Genomic DNA, 18,067 nt, shown 5'->3' with positions numbered 1-18,067 from the left:
ATGATCGTTTTAAGGCCATTTTCCCTGCTAGTGTAGGGGTTAGCCTTGCGGGCCCCATGACAATCATCATGGTTCCCTGTTTGAGACTTTTATGGCCGGATGCCCTTCCCGACGCCAACCCTAAGTTACCTCTTACGATGCGCAGGGATACAGTGTTATATTGGTCAATTCCTTACTCCCACTGTTATCAGTACCATACACCACTTATTAATTAATCATCTTTGCAGTCACGACATTGGTATTTTAGTGTTAGTTATTACCTCCACCACAGAAGGTGGATGGAGGTTGTGTTTTCACCCCTGTCTGTGAGCAAGATCTCAAAAAGTTGTGGATGGATTCGACGAAATTTGGCAGAGGGGTAGTGTATGTGACACGGACAAAATGATTAGATTTTGGTGAAGATCTGGATCCGGCTGGTATAAAAATTTTTTTAATGATTCTTTAACATTGGGAGATCGGACCAAAAATGATATAAAGCAGGATATCTCAAAAAGTTATGGACGGGTCCAGACGAAACTTGGAGATTGGGTCTGTGACGAACGCATTGGTTCAATTTTGGTGAAGATCATATCCAGATCTGGCTATTAGAATATTTTAAGTGCTTCTTCACCATTGAGTGATTGGGCTAAAACCAACATATAGCAGGATATCTCAAAACGTTATGGACGGATTTGGACGAAATTTGGAGGACAGGTTGTGTGTGACAAGGAGTAACTGATTCGATTTTGGTGAATAAATGAATATGGATTCGGATATGAGAATTATTTAATTTTCAAGTGATTCTTCACCATTGAGAGATTGGGTGAAAAGCGACATACAACATATTTTAAAAAGTTATGGACGAGTTATGACTAAACTTTGTAGTTGTTGGTTAGGTGACAAGAACAAGCAGATTACATTTTGGTTCAGGTCCACATCCAGATCCAGCCCATCAATGGGATACAAAACAAACTGCTCAGCCTGGCAGAGGTATGCGCTCTACCGAGTGCCATGCTAGTATTTACTATATTGTTGTTAACGTTATTATTACTACAAAAACGATACTACTGTATCAAGAAACCTGGACTAATTTTTCCGAAGCCGCCTGAAGGCGAGCCATGAAGGCATGAATCCTAAGGCCTACAAGTACTGTGTCGTTGGAAGACCTGTAACGCCTTGGCTTTCGATATTTGATGGTCATCTTAACAATCAGGTTGTTTGTGTTTCATACTGAATGAAAAATGTAAAGGTAGAGCATCCAGATTGTGATACATGACAGGTTCAACTGCTTCGACGACGTTTAGCCAGAACGGCATATAAATTAAAATGAGGGGGGGGGGGGGCAGTGGAGAGGCAGAGAAACATGTTTTCAGTCCCTATGTTAAAGTTGCATACAGAGAAACCTTCCCATATAAAGGGATTGGTGCTTTGTGCATCCCTCGATTGTGCATTTCTACCCACAACCTCAACCATTTTGTTGGAGAAACTTCTGCAAGAGGGATATCTCTATACAGGTAATTTCCTGACATGAAATTTAGAATTGCCTTGGAGACTATGCTCACAAGCAATCTTCACCCGAGCAATAAACGGGCAGGTTGCACACCAATGCTGGCAGAATGTCATAACTTGCCAATTCCTTAATTTTCACCAAATAAAGCTGCCACTTGATTGGCATTTTGTACTCAAATAGGAAACATGCCAAATAAGCAACCGGCACAGGGCATGTCTGTAAAGGGATTACAAATTTATGGAAGAAAAAAAGTGCTATTAGACGTTACATACGGCAGTTTCTCTCATCACTTCCATCAGCACAATCCACATTGCTGTCACAGCGCCACCTCAAAGGGATGCAATGTGTGCGTGAAGCACAAGCAAACTGGTTATGGCTGCACTGAAAGGTCAGAGCCTTGGTACGAGGAGCCGACGAGGTTGATGTCGGGGGGTGGCTGCTGGTCGTATCAAGTGTTGAAGCAGGGCCTGCAACCAAAATGCATTTTTCCTTTATCCAAAAAGCAAATGTATGAAAACCATTTAGCTCAAGATAAATTCCAGAGTGGAACACCCCCACCAGTCGTTAATAATGCCACCACAAACCAGTTTCAAGTCCAATAAACGCCCGAAGAGATACCATGTAACCACAATTATTTTTTCCTATATAAAGTCAAGGCCCGTGGAAAAGCTAGAACACCGAACAAAATAAATGGGTGAGGGGGACGAGGACACAAACAGTAGGGTTGAGGGAAAACCTCGTCAAATAAGGGATGTGGGGAAGGAAGAGTGAGGAGTAGACAAGATGGATACAGAAGCAGTTTACAAAAAAAATTAAACTTTTCAAAACTTCAATGGAACAAGTCAGATGACCTAAAAATTCTGGATCAAGTGGTTAAGTTGGAGGTTTAAGGGTGTAGTCCTGGTGAAAAATTGAGAAAACTACATAGGTACCTTTGAGAGGCCTTTACACAAAAACAAAGTCAAGTTAATATCTAATTTTCAGTTTTTCTTGAAAGATATAATCTTGGCTTTAACTCAGACCAGTTTCAACGCTTCTGTCATATTACATGCATATAATTTGCATAAATTAGACCGTCAATAAAAAACAAGGAAAAACAACACATTTCTACTTCTATCTTCTATGTCACCTATCATTCTTTTCACACAAAACTTGGTACATGTATTATACGTGTTACTCTACTACCTGATGAGGATTTTGTGAAATTATGTCAAATGTTCACTAATTAGCTAATTATGCCAATTACCAGATAAAACTTGGTTGTCCTTCAATAAATCCACAATGGCTACTCCTATAAACAAAAGCCTTCATCATTTTAAAGGAAGTGACATTCTGAATATCCTGTCCAAATTTCAGCCCAAAAGAATGATGCATTTCCCAAGTTATAACAAATTTCATGCAAAATATTATATTGAATTGAAATTTGAATTTTTCAATATTTAGGGGTACTTCTATGACCTCTAATAGCATGATTCTTGTTTATAAGACTATAAGGAAACTGTTCAGCTATATAAATTTAAAAAAAAAAAAAAAAAACACCTGTTCACCAGTACATAAAAATACCAGTACCGTTACCAAATATACCAAAAAAAAAAATACCAAATACCAGTTCACCAGTACCCTTAACATAAAAAACAAAACAGAAAAAACAAGACCCAAAGTCTAACATCGGCGTAGCTGGGAATGTGATATTTCAGTTGGAGGATAGTACGACCTGGGTGAGGATACCAGTTAGCAAATAATCTTGCAGTACTTCAAATAAATAATCCTATGAAGTACTGCAAGTCTCTAAACTGTCGCCATTTAAGTGGAGATTGCATCGAGACGCTGGTTTATGCTAAATGTTCGCGTCAACAATGAACCATTTAAATGAACCAGTTAAAGTGCAATGCGTACAACCTGGTTATAGATAACGACTTATGCCTCCTAATGGTGTCTCTGGTCAAAGAAAATGTGCAGATGGCTTTGGTTACCTTCTCATCTACAATTAAATCAACATTCTCCGACTGTGAACATGCACCCAACAAAGCCTGTAGAAGTATTGCCAACGTGGGTTTTTTTTTTGTCCGTACTAAATCCTTTTTATATGCCTAGTCAAGCAAGGAAGCAGCATGCACAATTCTTTAATCTCAATTGATTTGCAGCAAGTCAAACTCGTGCTTTCCACCTAAAGCAAAGTTGAAAGATGGCAAAAGTTCCACCGGGATTGACCAAATGGAGTTTTAAAAAGTAGGGGCAATGGCCCTGGGCTCAGACCCAGCGAATCACTTAGGTGTGGACGACGCATAAAATGTGTAACTGAAATGAAATACCTATTGTATTTGGCAAAATACATACACTAACCACAGCCCCTACTGTTTTTAATGTCGTGAACAAACTTTGGTTAATCACAGGTACGAAGGTTGTGGTGAAATTTCATCGAAATCGTGTGGGTAGTTTCAAAGGGCAAATATTTTTTTTGGTGGGGGTGGGGGAGGGGGGGGGGAGAGCGAGGATGCACCTGGCTCATGGACATGTTTCATCAAAACAGGGAACAGTGTTTGGTTCAAGCGATAATGGCTGAAATGTTTATACAGACTGACGACCTGTCTATCGATGGACGTTGCTCGATCGCACAAGCTCACCAGCCAAAAGCCCAGATGGGTTTAATTAATAAATAGAATAAATAAATAAATAAATTTTTTAAAGGGCCCCAACGGACGGGGTCAAAAAAATGATAGTCTCGCACCTGTGGTGTCCTGTTCGTACAACTACGAACATGCCAATTGTACTTTGGACGCATGAGGGCGTTTCACAATGCAATAAAGTATCGGGTGAAGGGGACGACATATGGCGCTTTATCCCAACCCGATTCTTAAACAAAACAGCACCTTGGTGCCACCTGGTGGCCACAACTCACAACTACCAAGTTTGGCAAATTTCTTCACACCTATATATATATATGACAGACAGCAGATCAAAATACACCGCCCAGTTTTAAATTTTCAAAAAGCACCAGGATAAACATCACATCCTCAACGCAACTTCGTACATTAACCAATAATAACAAACCGGTCGGCATCCGAAGATCCAACGGAACTGACGGGCATACCCGCCATCAAACCTGCCAGTGCTTACATTCTAGCTCGTCACTTCCATCGGAGCAATCCGTGCGACCATCACACAGAGCACTGAGCGGCACGCACTGCGCATGCGCACGACACGTGAACTGCTCGCACAGCACAATCGGTGAACTCGAGGGGGGCACGGATGAGGAATTCAGCGTGGAATTGTCATCGCCGGTCACATTCACAGCTGAACACAAAAACAACAACAACACACAGTTGTCCCACCTTTACAATAATCAAAACGTTCTGCATTCTTATAAAGTTTTATTAACTTTGACAAACTCAGCATTACTTTGTTTATCTGTAAACATAACTAGGGTACAATTGTTATTAACAACTTGTATGGAATGTCAAACATTACTAAGTTGCATTTAACTTTTTGGCGCCACTTATGACTGATTACAATCACATTACACGTTGTAATATAAAAAATAAATTCCGCTCATTTATGTGTATATCGTATTCGTATATCGAGGCTCATAAAAATAAAATTGGGTTCGAGATTGAATCGCCCGCACATGGAGCAAGTACCAAAGGTATATACACACGTGGATAGTCTGGTAGAGTTACTTGGAACTGACTCCAGGAGAGACTCAGACAAAGGAACCAGAAAGTAATGGACGACATGATGGAACATCAGCGATATGGACAAACCAAATTACAAAAAACTCCAACACGTTGAACCCTAAACCGCCCCGGGTCGTGGCACTAACAATACAATAACTCGAGATTCTTCCTCCTCGTTTGACTTTTTTGTACCTACCAAAGTGGGAACTGCACGGAAACGACGCACACCTGCGATGGAAACACGTGGGCGTGTCAGAAAGTTTTTCCCCTCAGACGTGATTGAATGATTGTTTGAATGAATGACTGAATTGAATGACTGAATGAATGACTCAATGAATGAATGAATGATCTTGATCCAGCGAAGGTCGACGAACGCGTCTCAAGTCTTTGCTGATGACCCCACTCTCTGCCGCTCCACTCCTCATCCCTCAGATCGGCAGTCTGCAGCCTCCTCACTCTCTGCAGAACTGGACAAAATCACAGACTGGGCAAACAAGTGCAGGGGCGGATCCAAGATGAGGGTGCAGGCGGTGCGCACCCCCCCCCCCCCCCCCCTCGATCCAGGATGAGGGTGCAGGCGGTGCGAATCTGCTGAACTGTTGGACCAGGGAAGAACGCAAGGAACTGCAGCAACTTCCAAGAACGCACGAAATGCCGTTTCTGACGATCTTTTTTTTTTAATTTCCTGGGGGAGGACCCCCAGACGCCCCTTTACCCCCCCCCCTCCCCAGCGCTATAGTTTCATGCCCCCCCCACCCCCCGTCTTGAAATTCCTGGATCCGCCCCTGAAGTGGAACATGTTTTCCAATCTGACAAATCTCACACTCTTACTATGTCTCTCCGAAAAGACCGACTGGAAAACCCTCCCATCTACTTTCTCAACAATCCTCTCCAAGAAGTTCTGTCGCTCAAGCTTTTGGGTCTCACTATCTGCCATGATCTTTCCTGGGAAAACCACATTTCCAAGCTGGCCTCCAAAGCCAGTCGCCGACTGGGCATCCTCCGTCGTGCAAAGTCCTTCCTTGGCACACCTGAGCTCCTCACCACGTACAAGGCTTTCATCCACAGCTCAATGGAATACTGTTCCCCCCTCTGGGCCATAGTACAGTGGATAACAACAACAATTGTGCATTTTATGAGAAAAGCATGAAATTTCTAACATAGTTAGTGCATACCATAAGGTTTATTTTCGGATGTGGAAGGAAGTCAGATTTTACCTCTGAGGACCGTGGAAGGTCAAATCCAAAATGGCCGCCAGTCCACCGAGTCTAATGTTGAAACGCGCTTAATTTTGGAACCAAATAGTGTAGTAAAACATTATAGGTGTTATTTCAAACTAAATTGGGGATGCCCATTCATTTGGTGATACGTTTGAGATCGCCAGATCTGAATATTCACTGCCTGGAATCAGATCTGCTCAAAAACAATAGTGCGCCTGTGGCTGATGCAACAATTATTGATGGTTCAGCTGTGGTTCAAATGCTGAATCCTGGAACATCAAGAGTATGGAGAAAGAGTGTTTGCACCATACATCTCTGCTCAACTCGAGAAAAGCAGCCGAATCGACCTTGTCTGGGATGTATACCTACCTGCCAGACTGAAAGCCTCAACCAGACAGAGGAGGGGAAAGGGCACCAGGAAAAGGGTGGCTCCTTCTACTGTGATGCCAAAGAACTGGAAGGACTTCCTTCGGGTCGATGAGAACAAAACCGAATTCTTTGCTCTCCTGTCACGCGAAGCTGTTCATCTTCCTCTAGCCGAGCGCAAGGAACTCTATGCAACAGATGGAAATGAAGTCCTCTGCTCTCCTGCTGAGTCATACTTGGCCCACCTTGCCCCATGTTCGCAAGAGGAGGCTGACACACGTCTTCTTCTGCATGTGACAGATGCTGTGCCAAAGGGGTGTAAGAAGGTGACCATACGTACCGTTGATACTGATGTGGTGGTACTGGCTGTGGCTTCATTCAGCCAGACAGCACCTGATGAGCTGTGGGTTGCCTTTCGTGTCGGGTCAAGTTTTCGGTACATAGCTGTTCACGAAATGGTTGCCACATGGAATCCAACACAGTGTCTGACTCTCCCAGTCTTTCACGCTTTCACCGGGTGTGATACTGTATCTGCATTCGCTGGCAGAGGAAAGAAGACTGCCTGGGAAACTTCGAAGTCTTTCCCAGAGGTGAATGATGCTTTCAATGACCTCCTAGGCATGCCAAGTGAGGTCAGTGAAGGCTCAAAGTTACTGCTATAGCGATTTGTGGTGCTGATGTACGATAGAACCAGTGAGAGCACGGAAGTGAATGATGCCAGGAAACAGCTCTTCACACAGAAGTGTAGAACTCTAGAGAACATTCCTCCAACTCAGGCAGCACTCAAGCAGCACATCAAGCGCACTTGCTACCAGGCCAACTGTTGGAACCAGGAATTGGTCATGGATCCAGAGATGCCAGACCCATCTGACTGGGGCTGGACAAAGGAGACAACTGGGTGGCAGCCTCTTTGGACCACTCTCCCTGAAGCATAAAAATCGTGCCATGAATTGATCCACTGTGGCTGCAAGAAAGGGTGCACTGGACGCTGCAAGTGTGCCAAAGCTGCACTCAAGTGCACTGCACTGTGCTTCTGTTCTAGAGACTGTTAGATTTTGATCATTACCAATTTTCATCATTGCACTTGATTTAATGTAAGCTTTTGTGGACATACTTGGTTAACTACAGTTATTTTTTCAGAGGTTATTGCCTCATTCCTTGCAGTGTAAACACTTTTTTTCATCATTTCTGGTCTTTGGGTGTTCTGTACCTGTCCCTGTACCTGAAAAAATAAAGTTTTAAAAGTTCAAATGAACTTTTTCCAATAGCAGTTCCAACTGCAGTATCATAAAAATAGATATTTAACGCAATTTGACCTTGACCTTGACCTAAGTGCGTGTTCTTGAGTTCTGGCGATCTCAAAAGTATCACCAAATGAATGGGCATCCCCAATTTAGTTGGAAATGACACCTATAATGTTTTTCTACACTGTTTGGTTCCAGAATTAAGCGCGTTTGAACATCAGACCCGGTGGACTGGCGGCCATTTTGGATTTGACCTCTCACGGTCCTCAGAGGTCAAATCTGACTTCCCTCCACATCTGAAAATAAACCTTATGGTATGCACTAACTATGTTAGAAATTTCATGCTTTTCTAATGAAATGCACAATTGTCATAATATGAGAGCTTATCCGCTGTCCTGTGAAGGTCTGATGGATTAAAACAAAAGCAACGGTGAATGTCATGGGTCTTCCATTATTTTGTGGATCTTCAACATGGCGCGCTTCTGCGCCATCTACAAGGTACACATTGACGGATGTCTCTTCGTATCACATGCTGGGAAATCTTCATGGGTCTTTCCAGTTTGTTCACATTTTCCTTCGACTAATTACCAAATCACATTGAAAGATAAAATACTTTGAACCAAGGAGTGGTAAAAAAGAATCAAAATGCAATTGTCGACATGAAACTCTTTAGTTTTCCTTTAAAAGTACAATCTTTGGTGTGCTTTAGCGGCCAACACTTAGGAATTCGGCCAACGCTTGGGAATTCCATCAACACTTTTGGAATTCCACCAACACTTGGGAATTCCACCAACACTTTGGAATTCGGCCAACGCTTGGGTATTCCACCAACACTTGGGAATTTGGCCAACACTTGGTAATTCCATCACTTTGTAATTCCACCAACACTTGGGAATATGGCCAATACTTTGGAATTCAACCAACACTTGGGAATTCGGCCAATGCTTGGATATTCCACCAACACTTGGGAATTTGGCCAACACTTGGGAATTCCATCACTTTGTAATTCCACCAACACTTGGGAATATGGCCAATACTTTGGAATTCAACCAACACTTGGGAATTCGGCCAATGCTTGGGTATTCCACCAACACTTGGGAATTTGGCCAACACTTGGGAATTCCATCACTTTGTAATTCCACCAACACTTGGGAATATGGCCAATACTTTGGAATTCAACCAACACTTGGGAATTCCACCAACACTTGGAAACTCGGCCACTACTTGGGAATTTGACCAATACTTGGAAATTTGGCTAACACTTGGGAATTCGGCTAACACTTGGGAATTCGGCTAACACTTGGGAATTCTTGCTCCATTTAAATTTGTTATCAATCATTGTCCCCAAATACTTGTGTTCAGGGACTTGTTCTATACTATGGTCGTGAATGATCAGAGGTTCATGATCACCTTCTAGCCGTCGAAAATCAAAATCATTTCCTTTGTCTTGTTGACATTAAGAACTAAATAATGACGTCACAGCAGTCTATAAACTTCTAAACTTCGTTTACATATTCATGGTTATCAATGATCATTGAGTACATCAATACTGTAAATGAATACAGCAACCGCTTTGCCTCAGCAAATGCCTTACTACATACACTGCGTGCACCATTACCATTCAACACCTTTATGAAGGAGTTTGCGGAAAGATTCAAGAACAGTGTTCAGATTCCGAAGAAAGTTACAGTAATTGGTCAACATACCCAGGAAAGGTTGGAGCTCCGTAGTGTTTGAGTAGGAACATCATGGATAGCCTCAGTTTTGGACTTGCTGGGCCTTAAGTTCCATCAGCATGACAATACAACCGGTAAATTCAACTTCCGGTAACGTAAATCTACACTTGTCACGTTTCACCTTAACAGCTTCGACAAGACGTTTGAGACCCGCCTCAAGGTTACACAAGTGTTCAGACTCAGTGGAATTGTCCTGAGCCAGGGAAGGTCAACGCACGAAGCAGATTCTCCATGTTACCTCAAAATATGGCAGCGGGAGATTTGATGCTGAAAGGACAGCGATTATACCCAAACACCCCCTTGTGAGTGTTACAACGTGTATACGTAGTGGAATCCTCATCCAGTGCCACCTGAGTGCAAGCAGATTCCAAATCAAGGCGGATAAACGTCTCTCCACCAGAAAGTGTAGCAAACAAGTCAGCTGCCTGGGCAGAGGATAATGGTCTTGGAATACCTGGTGATTGTTATTTTGTCATCACCACAAATCCTATCCCTACCGTCAGACGCTAATGCCATGAACATTGGGCATGCCCAATCACTGAACTCAACAGGTCTGATAAAACCTTCCTTTTGCAGGTGGTCGAGCTCTTCCTGGACTCCAGGACGCATCACGTGAGTTACAGATCTAGATTTGCAGAAAACTGGCTAAGCACTCTCATCCACATGTATTTTGGCTTCAACACATTCAAAGGTGCTGACACCACCTTCAACTAATGAGGGGTATTTGTCAAGAATGGCATTGCCATTAACATCCCAGGCCAATCAAGCTTGATTGATTCAAGCCAATTACGCCCAAATAGTGCAGGAACATTGCCCTGTATGATCAACATGGGTAGTTTCCATGGCACATCATTGTCGGTGACCTCCACATCAGCACTACCAATCACAGGTATCAGTTCATTGGTATAAGTTCACATCTTGGCGTTCACAGGTCTAAGTTCTGGCCTCTTAATTTTCTGCCTAAAGAGACTTTTGAACGTTTCTGGGTTCATGATTGACTGGCTATCCCCACTGGATTGACTGGTCCAGTTCCATAGCCACCAGAATGTCATTCAGCTCAACATCCAGAACAATGGGTTTGCTTTTGCCCAGAATACTGAGCAAATCATACTCGGAAGCAGTAGGTGATGCTTCACCACCGGTCACCGGTGCAGCCAATTTGATTAGGTGGTGAGTCGGACCACGTTGGAATGCCAGTTCCTTCATCAGGTTATACGTTGTGTTGCCACAAATGGTGGACAGAATGGCCCGGAGCCAATCAGCATCCTCTGCTGCCGCCATCTTGTTTGTGTTAAACTATTGTTCCAAACAATTGGCAATCTTGCATAGGCGACCAGGTTTTCTGCAGTTATGACAAAAACAATGTTTGAAACGACACAGGTGGAGTAAGTAACTGCCACAACAACACCAGCATGATTTTCCTGTTGGAGAGCTAGATGACCTGCTGCTACGTTTCGGCACAGAAGAGCTCACACTCTGAAATGAGGTGTTGTGTTCAGCAGATGGGTGACACTGAGGTTTACTCAGCTTCTCAAATGACGATGAGGAGTTCAGTCTATTTACATGAAACAAACTCGACTGGAAGTTTTGCTACCTGCTGGTTATAACACGTAGGCCCTCATCCGTAGTCATACAGGCACCGGAGATTGACACAACTTCAGCAAGATCGAGTTTGCCCAAAAATTCACGGAGGATCGTTTCCTTGTTGATGCCAATGACTAAACAATCCCTTACCATCTTGTCCATTGTGGCACCAAATTCATAATGTTCAGCAAGCCGACACAAGTCAACAACAAACTCAGACACTCACTAACCTTCCTTCCTCCGGTGCACGTAGAACTTGTACCAGGATACGATTTTCCCAGTTTTCGGCTTGTAGTGTTTGGCCACGATCTTGACAAGTTAATCGTAGGTTTTGTCCTTCGGTTTATCAGGGGGAAATTAGTTCCTTCATCAGGTTATACGTTGTGTTGCCACAAATGGTGGACAGAACGGCCCGGAGCCAATCAGCATCCTCTGCTGGCGCCATCTTGTTTGTGTTAAACTATTGTTCCAAACAATTGGCAAAATCTTCCCAGTCCTCATCTGGCTGGGCACTGTGACAGAATCCTCATGGACACCAAACATACCGAGAGATGCGTCAAACTCCTCGACAATTGTGACGTATCATCAGCATTTAGGAGCGAAAGGCAAGAACACACCCAAGTCGGAAAAGCACGTTTACTCTCCCAGTACACACTGCACTGTGTATGCATGCCCCAGTAACTACACACAAACCATGGCAACACACCATTTCACAACCAGCACACTTTTGTCTTCTTCATTTGTATGCAGCACAAGACTGCATCATTGGCTGAGCCTGCAGCTGTGCCACTGATGTAATCCAGCTGGTGAAGGCCCTTTCCTGGTTAAAGCAGGAATTTGGCCATGGTGCCAGCAATAGCTCAGTACTTCGGCTCTGAATTTTTTTTTGGCTCTGAATTTGTCCCGATCACACCTGCGCATAGATGAGTGAGATAAATATTTTACTGTCTGCCTGTCTGACAGTCAAACCAAATTGAAAATCATTCCAAACAGGAGACTTACTGTTTTAAGGAAGGCATAAAGGACACAAACAACAGGCACGAATAACTAATATAATGTGTTGTCGTTGTTGTGTTGTCCCAGTCAGTTCTGGTTGAACAGACCAGCGGCACAGGAATAGCCGATCGATCTCAAAGGAGCAAACCAGAGATCCCTCTCATCCAATGCTGTGCGCTTGCCTATGTGAAGCCAAGACTGCGCAGTCTTCCATGATATGTTTTATTTAGTGTGGGGCCTGACAGCGGTTGCAGATGTCGTCAGTGGCGTCGTCGATTTAATATAACGTGTTAAGCAAGGTGGTGTAAAAGACGTTGCATCAACATCGGTAAACTTGCAGAATTTTTTTTTTCTACTGTTTTTACAATCTTTATTTAATTTCCATTGAATTACATACTCGAACACTGCAGAACACAAATCGCCTTTTTGACATTTTCAAAACTTCCGTTTAGCTGTACTTGGACAAAACATTACGGCATTTTACACCATCTGGACCAAATTTTCCGCTCATAGACTCCGACCACGTCCTTGTTTCTCAAGACCATACGTAGTAATCTGTTCCATGAACGCTCTAATTCCATAAAAGTTTTAATTCGTATTTGCTGATGTGTTTGTTGGTAATTTTCAAATTAAATCTAATTTCTTGTTCAATGCTCACCACCACGTGCAGACATCTGCTGGATTAAGAATTCCCTGTTGTGCGCCAAAAAAAACAAAAAACAAAAAACTGGCGTGGGATTGACTGGAATAAAAATCCAAAGCCTAACTTGACAAGAGTCTTGGAACTTCAATCTAGTGCGGGTGCCACACACATCTTTGATTTGACAATATACTATCGATCATTTTGTTTACACCACATATCTGCTGGTTGGCATCATTACTGGACATCCGTGGCACTAATGGATTCCTTGTAGGTTAGACCAACAATTTGTTAGTTGTTTGTTCTGCGAGTGATAACCCACCTCTGCACAGAAGACACCATGATATCTTTGATGTCCAACATTATCAAAATCATTAACAGGGAACATGGATATATTTCATGCATGGGAAAGAAAGAGGAAATCCTGCAACCACGTGGGTACCACGAACATGTCAGGAGACAGCTGTTCCCCACGAAGATCATATTACTGCAAATGGTCTTTAAAACTGACAATTTTCGTAAGGTTCAGTTGTATTAAGCATTCTATAAGGAAATACTTGCAAGACGATGATATGCACAAATGGTGAGAAATTATTTTACAAATGGATGCAGATGCAGGGTCTGCCACCAATGTCACAACATTTGTTTTCTGCACTTGCGACAGATTTGGCTTCAACAGTATTGTTATGAAAACAAGCATTCTGAGTATAGCGCTGCAATACGTCCCCTACCGGCAGTCTGTCATCCAACTGTTGGGGCAGCCTGCACGTATTGCACTGTTTGAATTATATAATTACCAACTCACGTTCTGAGGTAACTCGGCTAAAAATTATCCGATTTGCACCAAATAAAGTTCATGAATGGTTGCATAGACCCCTACTTCTCACTAAAAGGGGGAAAAGAATGTAAATCGGAGTTAAAACAAGGAATATTAACAGCTTTGACTTACCGCACTCCAAATTATAGTCCGGAAAACTGTTGGGTAAATTACCAAAGTTCAAAGTGCCGTAACTTTGTCAAAAATGATCGAAACGTCTTGAAGTTCGAACTTGATCTGTAACTTATCATGAGGAAACCATTTACCAAGTTTCAAATCATTAGCATTAAGAATTTAGAAAAAGAGTCCGGAAAGCTGTTCTTTTCGTGACGGACGGACAGACGGAGTGCAAACCTAAATTCCCCTCCGGTGTACACCGGTAGGGGACTAATAAGTGTCTGAATTATATTATACTAGCAGGAGTACCGGCGTTGCCAGGGGTGGGTGGGGGGGGGGGGGAAGAAGCAGGTGAGGGTGGGGTGAGGGAGTGGAAAGGGGAGGGGACGGGGAGGTGAGGGGAGAGGGAGGGGAAAGATATACTACATATACTGTACATCTTTTTAGGGGGAGGGTGGCTTTGACAGGCCACTCAGTTAGGCCCCGGTCACACATAGGCAGATATTTTGGCGACTGCCGGCGATCAAGATTTTTCGGCGACTACTGGCGATTTCGGGCAGTCAAATATGGTCAGGCGGCAGTATGGCGACTGCAGGCGGCCACATTGCGACGACGCCCCGAGTGGGATGGCGACTGTTGAAGATCGACGACGACTGCATTGCGGATGCACGGCGGCAGCGTGGCGACAGTCTGGCGGCTAGATTACGACCGATGGCGGATCGCGGCGACTGCATTGGGGCCGGGTGGCGGTTTACTCCGACGTCCGCAAGACTGCAATAAGACCGCCGGCGATTGGAGACGATTCACACAACTTTTTAAATCTTTATTTCTCTATTTTACATTTCACTTTATTCATTTCAATGATGTATGACATGAAGCATAAAGATGTTTGTTGTACAATAAGAAAGTTAATAAAGATGTTTCATTGTAATGTAATAATCAAACTTTTCTGCAGGGAGAGAGAATGGAAATAAAGTCCAACAAATTATTTCCACTGGTCCCAAGTCCCATAAAGAAAGTTTCCAAAGGACCAAAGTCCCAAAAATAAAGTTCCCAAAAGTCCCAAGTCCAAACAATAAAGCCATATCCTTGTCAGCACCACAGGACCTCACTCCACGGAGACCCTCACACCATCCTGTCTTGCCATGGAATCGTGGTATGTCGTAATGCAGTCGCCAGGCAGTCGTATCCCTGTCGCCAATGGCCGTAACTCGGCCGCCACTAGTCCTACTGCTGTCGTCGTCAGTCTCCCATAGCCGCAGGGGAGACGTGGCAGTTCTTCTGTAGTCGATATGCAGCCGCAACAGTGTCGGCCCGTAGTCGGGAAGATGCCGCAGGAAGGCCGTATGGCATTCGCATCTCTGCCGTGCTAGCTGGTGGGGCGATTGCGGAAGACTATGAGCGACTGGGTTGCGGCCGCTTTATGGTCTTATTACGGATACCGACGACAGCGTGACGGTTCCATCACGACAGCATGGCGGATCTTTTTTGAGGACGACTGAGCGTGCCGTTTTTAAACATTTAAAAAAATATTTGGCCCCATTGCGGCTCTTGCCGACTGCAGCCGAGCTGGGGAGGATAACCACGACTACAGAAGACCGTCCATTACGGTTTCATTATGATTGTCGGCGGGTGGTGGATATTTTCCAGTCGCCAGTAGTCGCCGACAAATCCGCCTATGTGTGACTTAGGCTTTAGGATGCCCAGTAGGCGACTGGTTTTGGAGGTCAGCTTGGAAATGTGGTTTTCCCAGGAATGATCATGGCAGATAGTGAGAACCAAAAGCTTGAGTGACAGAACTTCTTGGAGAGGATTGTTGAGAAAGTAGATGGGAGGGTTGTCCAGTTGGTCTTTTCAGAGAGATAGAAAGAGTGTGAGATTTGTCAGAATTGAAAGACATGTTCCACTTGTTTGACCAGTCTGTGATTTTGTCCAGGTCTGCAGAGAGTGAGGAGGCTGCAGACTGCCGATCAGAGGGATGAGGTATGGAGCGGCAGAGAGTGGAGTCATCAGCAAAGAGATAGAGAGGATTTTCCAGAGAGTCAGAGAGATCATTGATGAAGACCAGAAAAAGCACAGGGCCCATAACACTGCATTGGGGAACTCCAGCCTGAACAGGAAGGGGAGATGAGAGAAATCCATTCAGGGCCACACATTGACTATGACCAGAGAGGAAGTCCGCAAGCCATGCATGGAGATTTCCATGGTTACCATAGGAGGAGAGTTTGGTGAGCAGAGCGGGGTGCCAGACAATATCGAAGGCACGTGATATGTCAAGGGAGACAGCTCCGATTTATGTTTGGCATTAAGGACCTCCATCCATTGTTGAGACAGCAGAAGCAGCATGTCCAGAGAAGAATGACCTGGTCTGAATCCAAATTGATGATCTGAGATCAAGATATTGGAGAAGAGGAAGGATTTAATGTCAGAAGCTATGACTGATTCCATGACCTTGATAATTGGGAGCAGGCTGATTGGTTTGTAGTTGCAAGGATCTGTTTTTGCACCTTTTTGTGTAAAGCGGTAATGTTGGCTGATTTCCAAGCAGATGGCAGATGACCTTGAGCAAAAGAGGGTGAAGAGAACAGAGAGAGGGTGAGATCGAGCAGCAGAGCAGAATTTTAGGACCCGTGGGCTGATGCCGTCTGTTCCAGTTGCAAGGTCCAGATATTAAGGAATCAGAGACATCTTGAAGGAGGAAAGTTTATGTTCAGCAGATTACCTCTGGTTTGTCAGAAGCAACCTGTATGGAGAGATCAATCAGGTTTGTGCAAAGGCCCCGGATGTTTGAGGTCCATACCGTTAAGGAAGAGGGAGGCGAAATATCAGGTACAGAAAAGGGGAGGGGAGGGGTAGGGTAAGATGAGGGGTCAGAGGGGGAGGTAGGGAGAGTTGTTGATAGTGTCGGAGATTGCAGAAGAGTTAGGAGAAACGGAAGGATGAGGAGGACAAAAGTTTTGATGGTGATGGGAAGAGGCACAGTAAGGTGTGGTTTGAAGGGGGGGGGGGGGGGGGGAGGGGCAAAGTCGAAGGTTGGAAGAGGTGTGTGATGGGAGGGAGAAGAAGTGGGCAGGAGGCATCTTTGAGGAGGGGGGATGGGGGAGAATTAGAGAAAAATAGTTGGGGGGGAGATTAAAAGGGGAGTTTTGATGGGGAGGGGTGAGTGGGGAGATATAGAGGGGAGGGGGGAGTTTAGGAGGGGAGGGGTGAGGGGAGAGTTTAGGATGGGAGGGATGAGGGGGGAGAATTGAAAGGGAGGGGTGAGGGGGGAGTTTTGGAGGGGAGGGGTGAGGGGGGCGTTTAGGAGGAGAGTGGTGAGGAGAAGTTTAGAAAGTGGATGATTAATGAAAAACGAACATTACAAACTGGGTTTATTGTGATTTTCAAGTCAGAGATCAGTTTGAAAACGATAGAGGGGTGGAATGAAGGGGAGTTTAGAGAATGTAGAAAGGAATGACTAAGATTGAATTTTTTTTTTATTGAATGAATTGAAGAGGAAATTGAAAAAAGCCTTTCAAATAGGAAGAAAAACAGCATGTTGTAATAAACCACTGAATAAAACACTGCAGGGGAAAGTTCAAACATATTTAAACAAAACCGTGAAAAAAATCTGGGAAAAATCCCTGAAAGTGAGGGTATGGATCAGACAAGGGAGAAAGGGTTAAATGAGATGGAGGAAACTAGAATTGGAAAGGCGAGTATCGGCTGGAGATGGAAGGAAGAGGTGGAAGAAAAGGAGATAAAAGGGGCGTGGCGAGACAACAAGCACGTGCCCCCGAGGAAAGAAGGAAATAATAATTATTTATTTTTATTTTTGTATTTCAAACATTAGACAAAGGGTAGATGTTCAGGGAAGTTAGGGGGAGAAGAGAAAATCTAAGAAATAAGCAATACAGTGAAGGAAAGAACTTAAATTCACAAAACACCGACGGGGGAGGGAAGCCTCAAGTTACCAGGCCGCGCACGCGGTGCGAACAGAAAACGATTAATTACACACAAGTTTGCACGAATTGCAAACCAACACTAACTAGAAACACATACACAATAAACTAACGAGTGGAAATTTGACAAAGACACAAATGGGAAAATACTTAATCTTTGATGCCGTGCAGAGGTCGAAGTCGCTTCCTTGCTCGAGGGACCAGAAGCGGAAGCCCAATGAACCAGAATGCAAAACGATACTC

General features: G+C 44.0%; 1 protein-coding gene across 2 annotated transcripts in view; it reads right to left on the bottom strand.

Annotated features, from left to right (window-relative positions):
• The window catches only part of LOC137433413 (vitellogenin receptor-like), a 36,886-nt gene extending 31,583 nt beyond the window's left edge, over window positions 1-5,303 (bottom strand). For both annotated transcript variants that reach the window (XR_013624781.1, XM_078785913.1), the window contains exons 1-3: window positions 5,145-5,303; window positions 4,607-4,783; window positions 1,762-1,956 (exon numbers count right to left, since the gene is read on the bottom strand). Coding sequence is in view for 1 of the 2 variants with exons in the window: in XM_078785913.1 (XP_078642039.1) it covers window positions 1,762-1,956; window positions 4,607-4,783; window positions 5,145-5,223 (451 nt within the window). In the remaining variant the exon portion in view is untranslated. The remainder of the gene's footprint in view (window positions 1-1,761; window positions 1,957-4,606; window positions 4,784-5,144) is intronic.
• Window positions 5,304-18,067: the final 12,764 nt, after the last annotated feature.

Source organism: Myxine glutinosa, chromosome 10, assembly GCF_964187855.1.
Source record: "Myxine glutinosa chromosome 10, kmMyxGlut1.1, whole genome shotgun sequence".
Taxonomy (NCBI): Eukaryota; Metazoa; Chordata; class Myxini; order Myxiniformes; family Myxinidae; genus Myxine; species Myxine glutinosa.
This window is presented reverse-complemented; position numbering and strand designations above follow the sequence as displayed.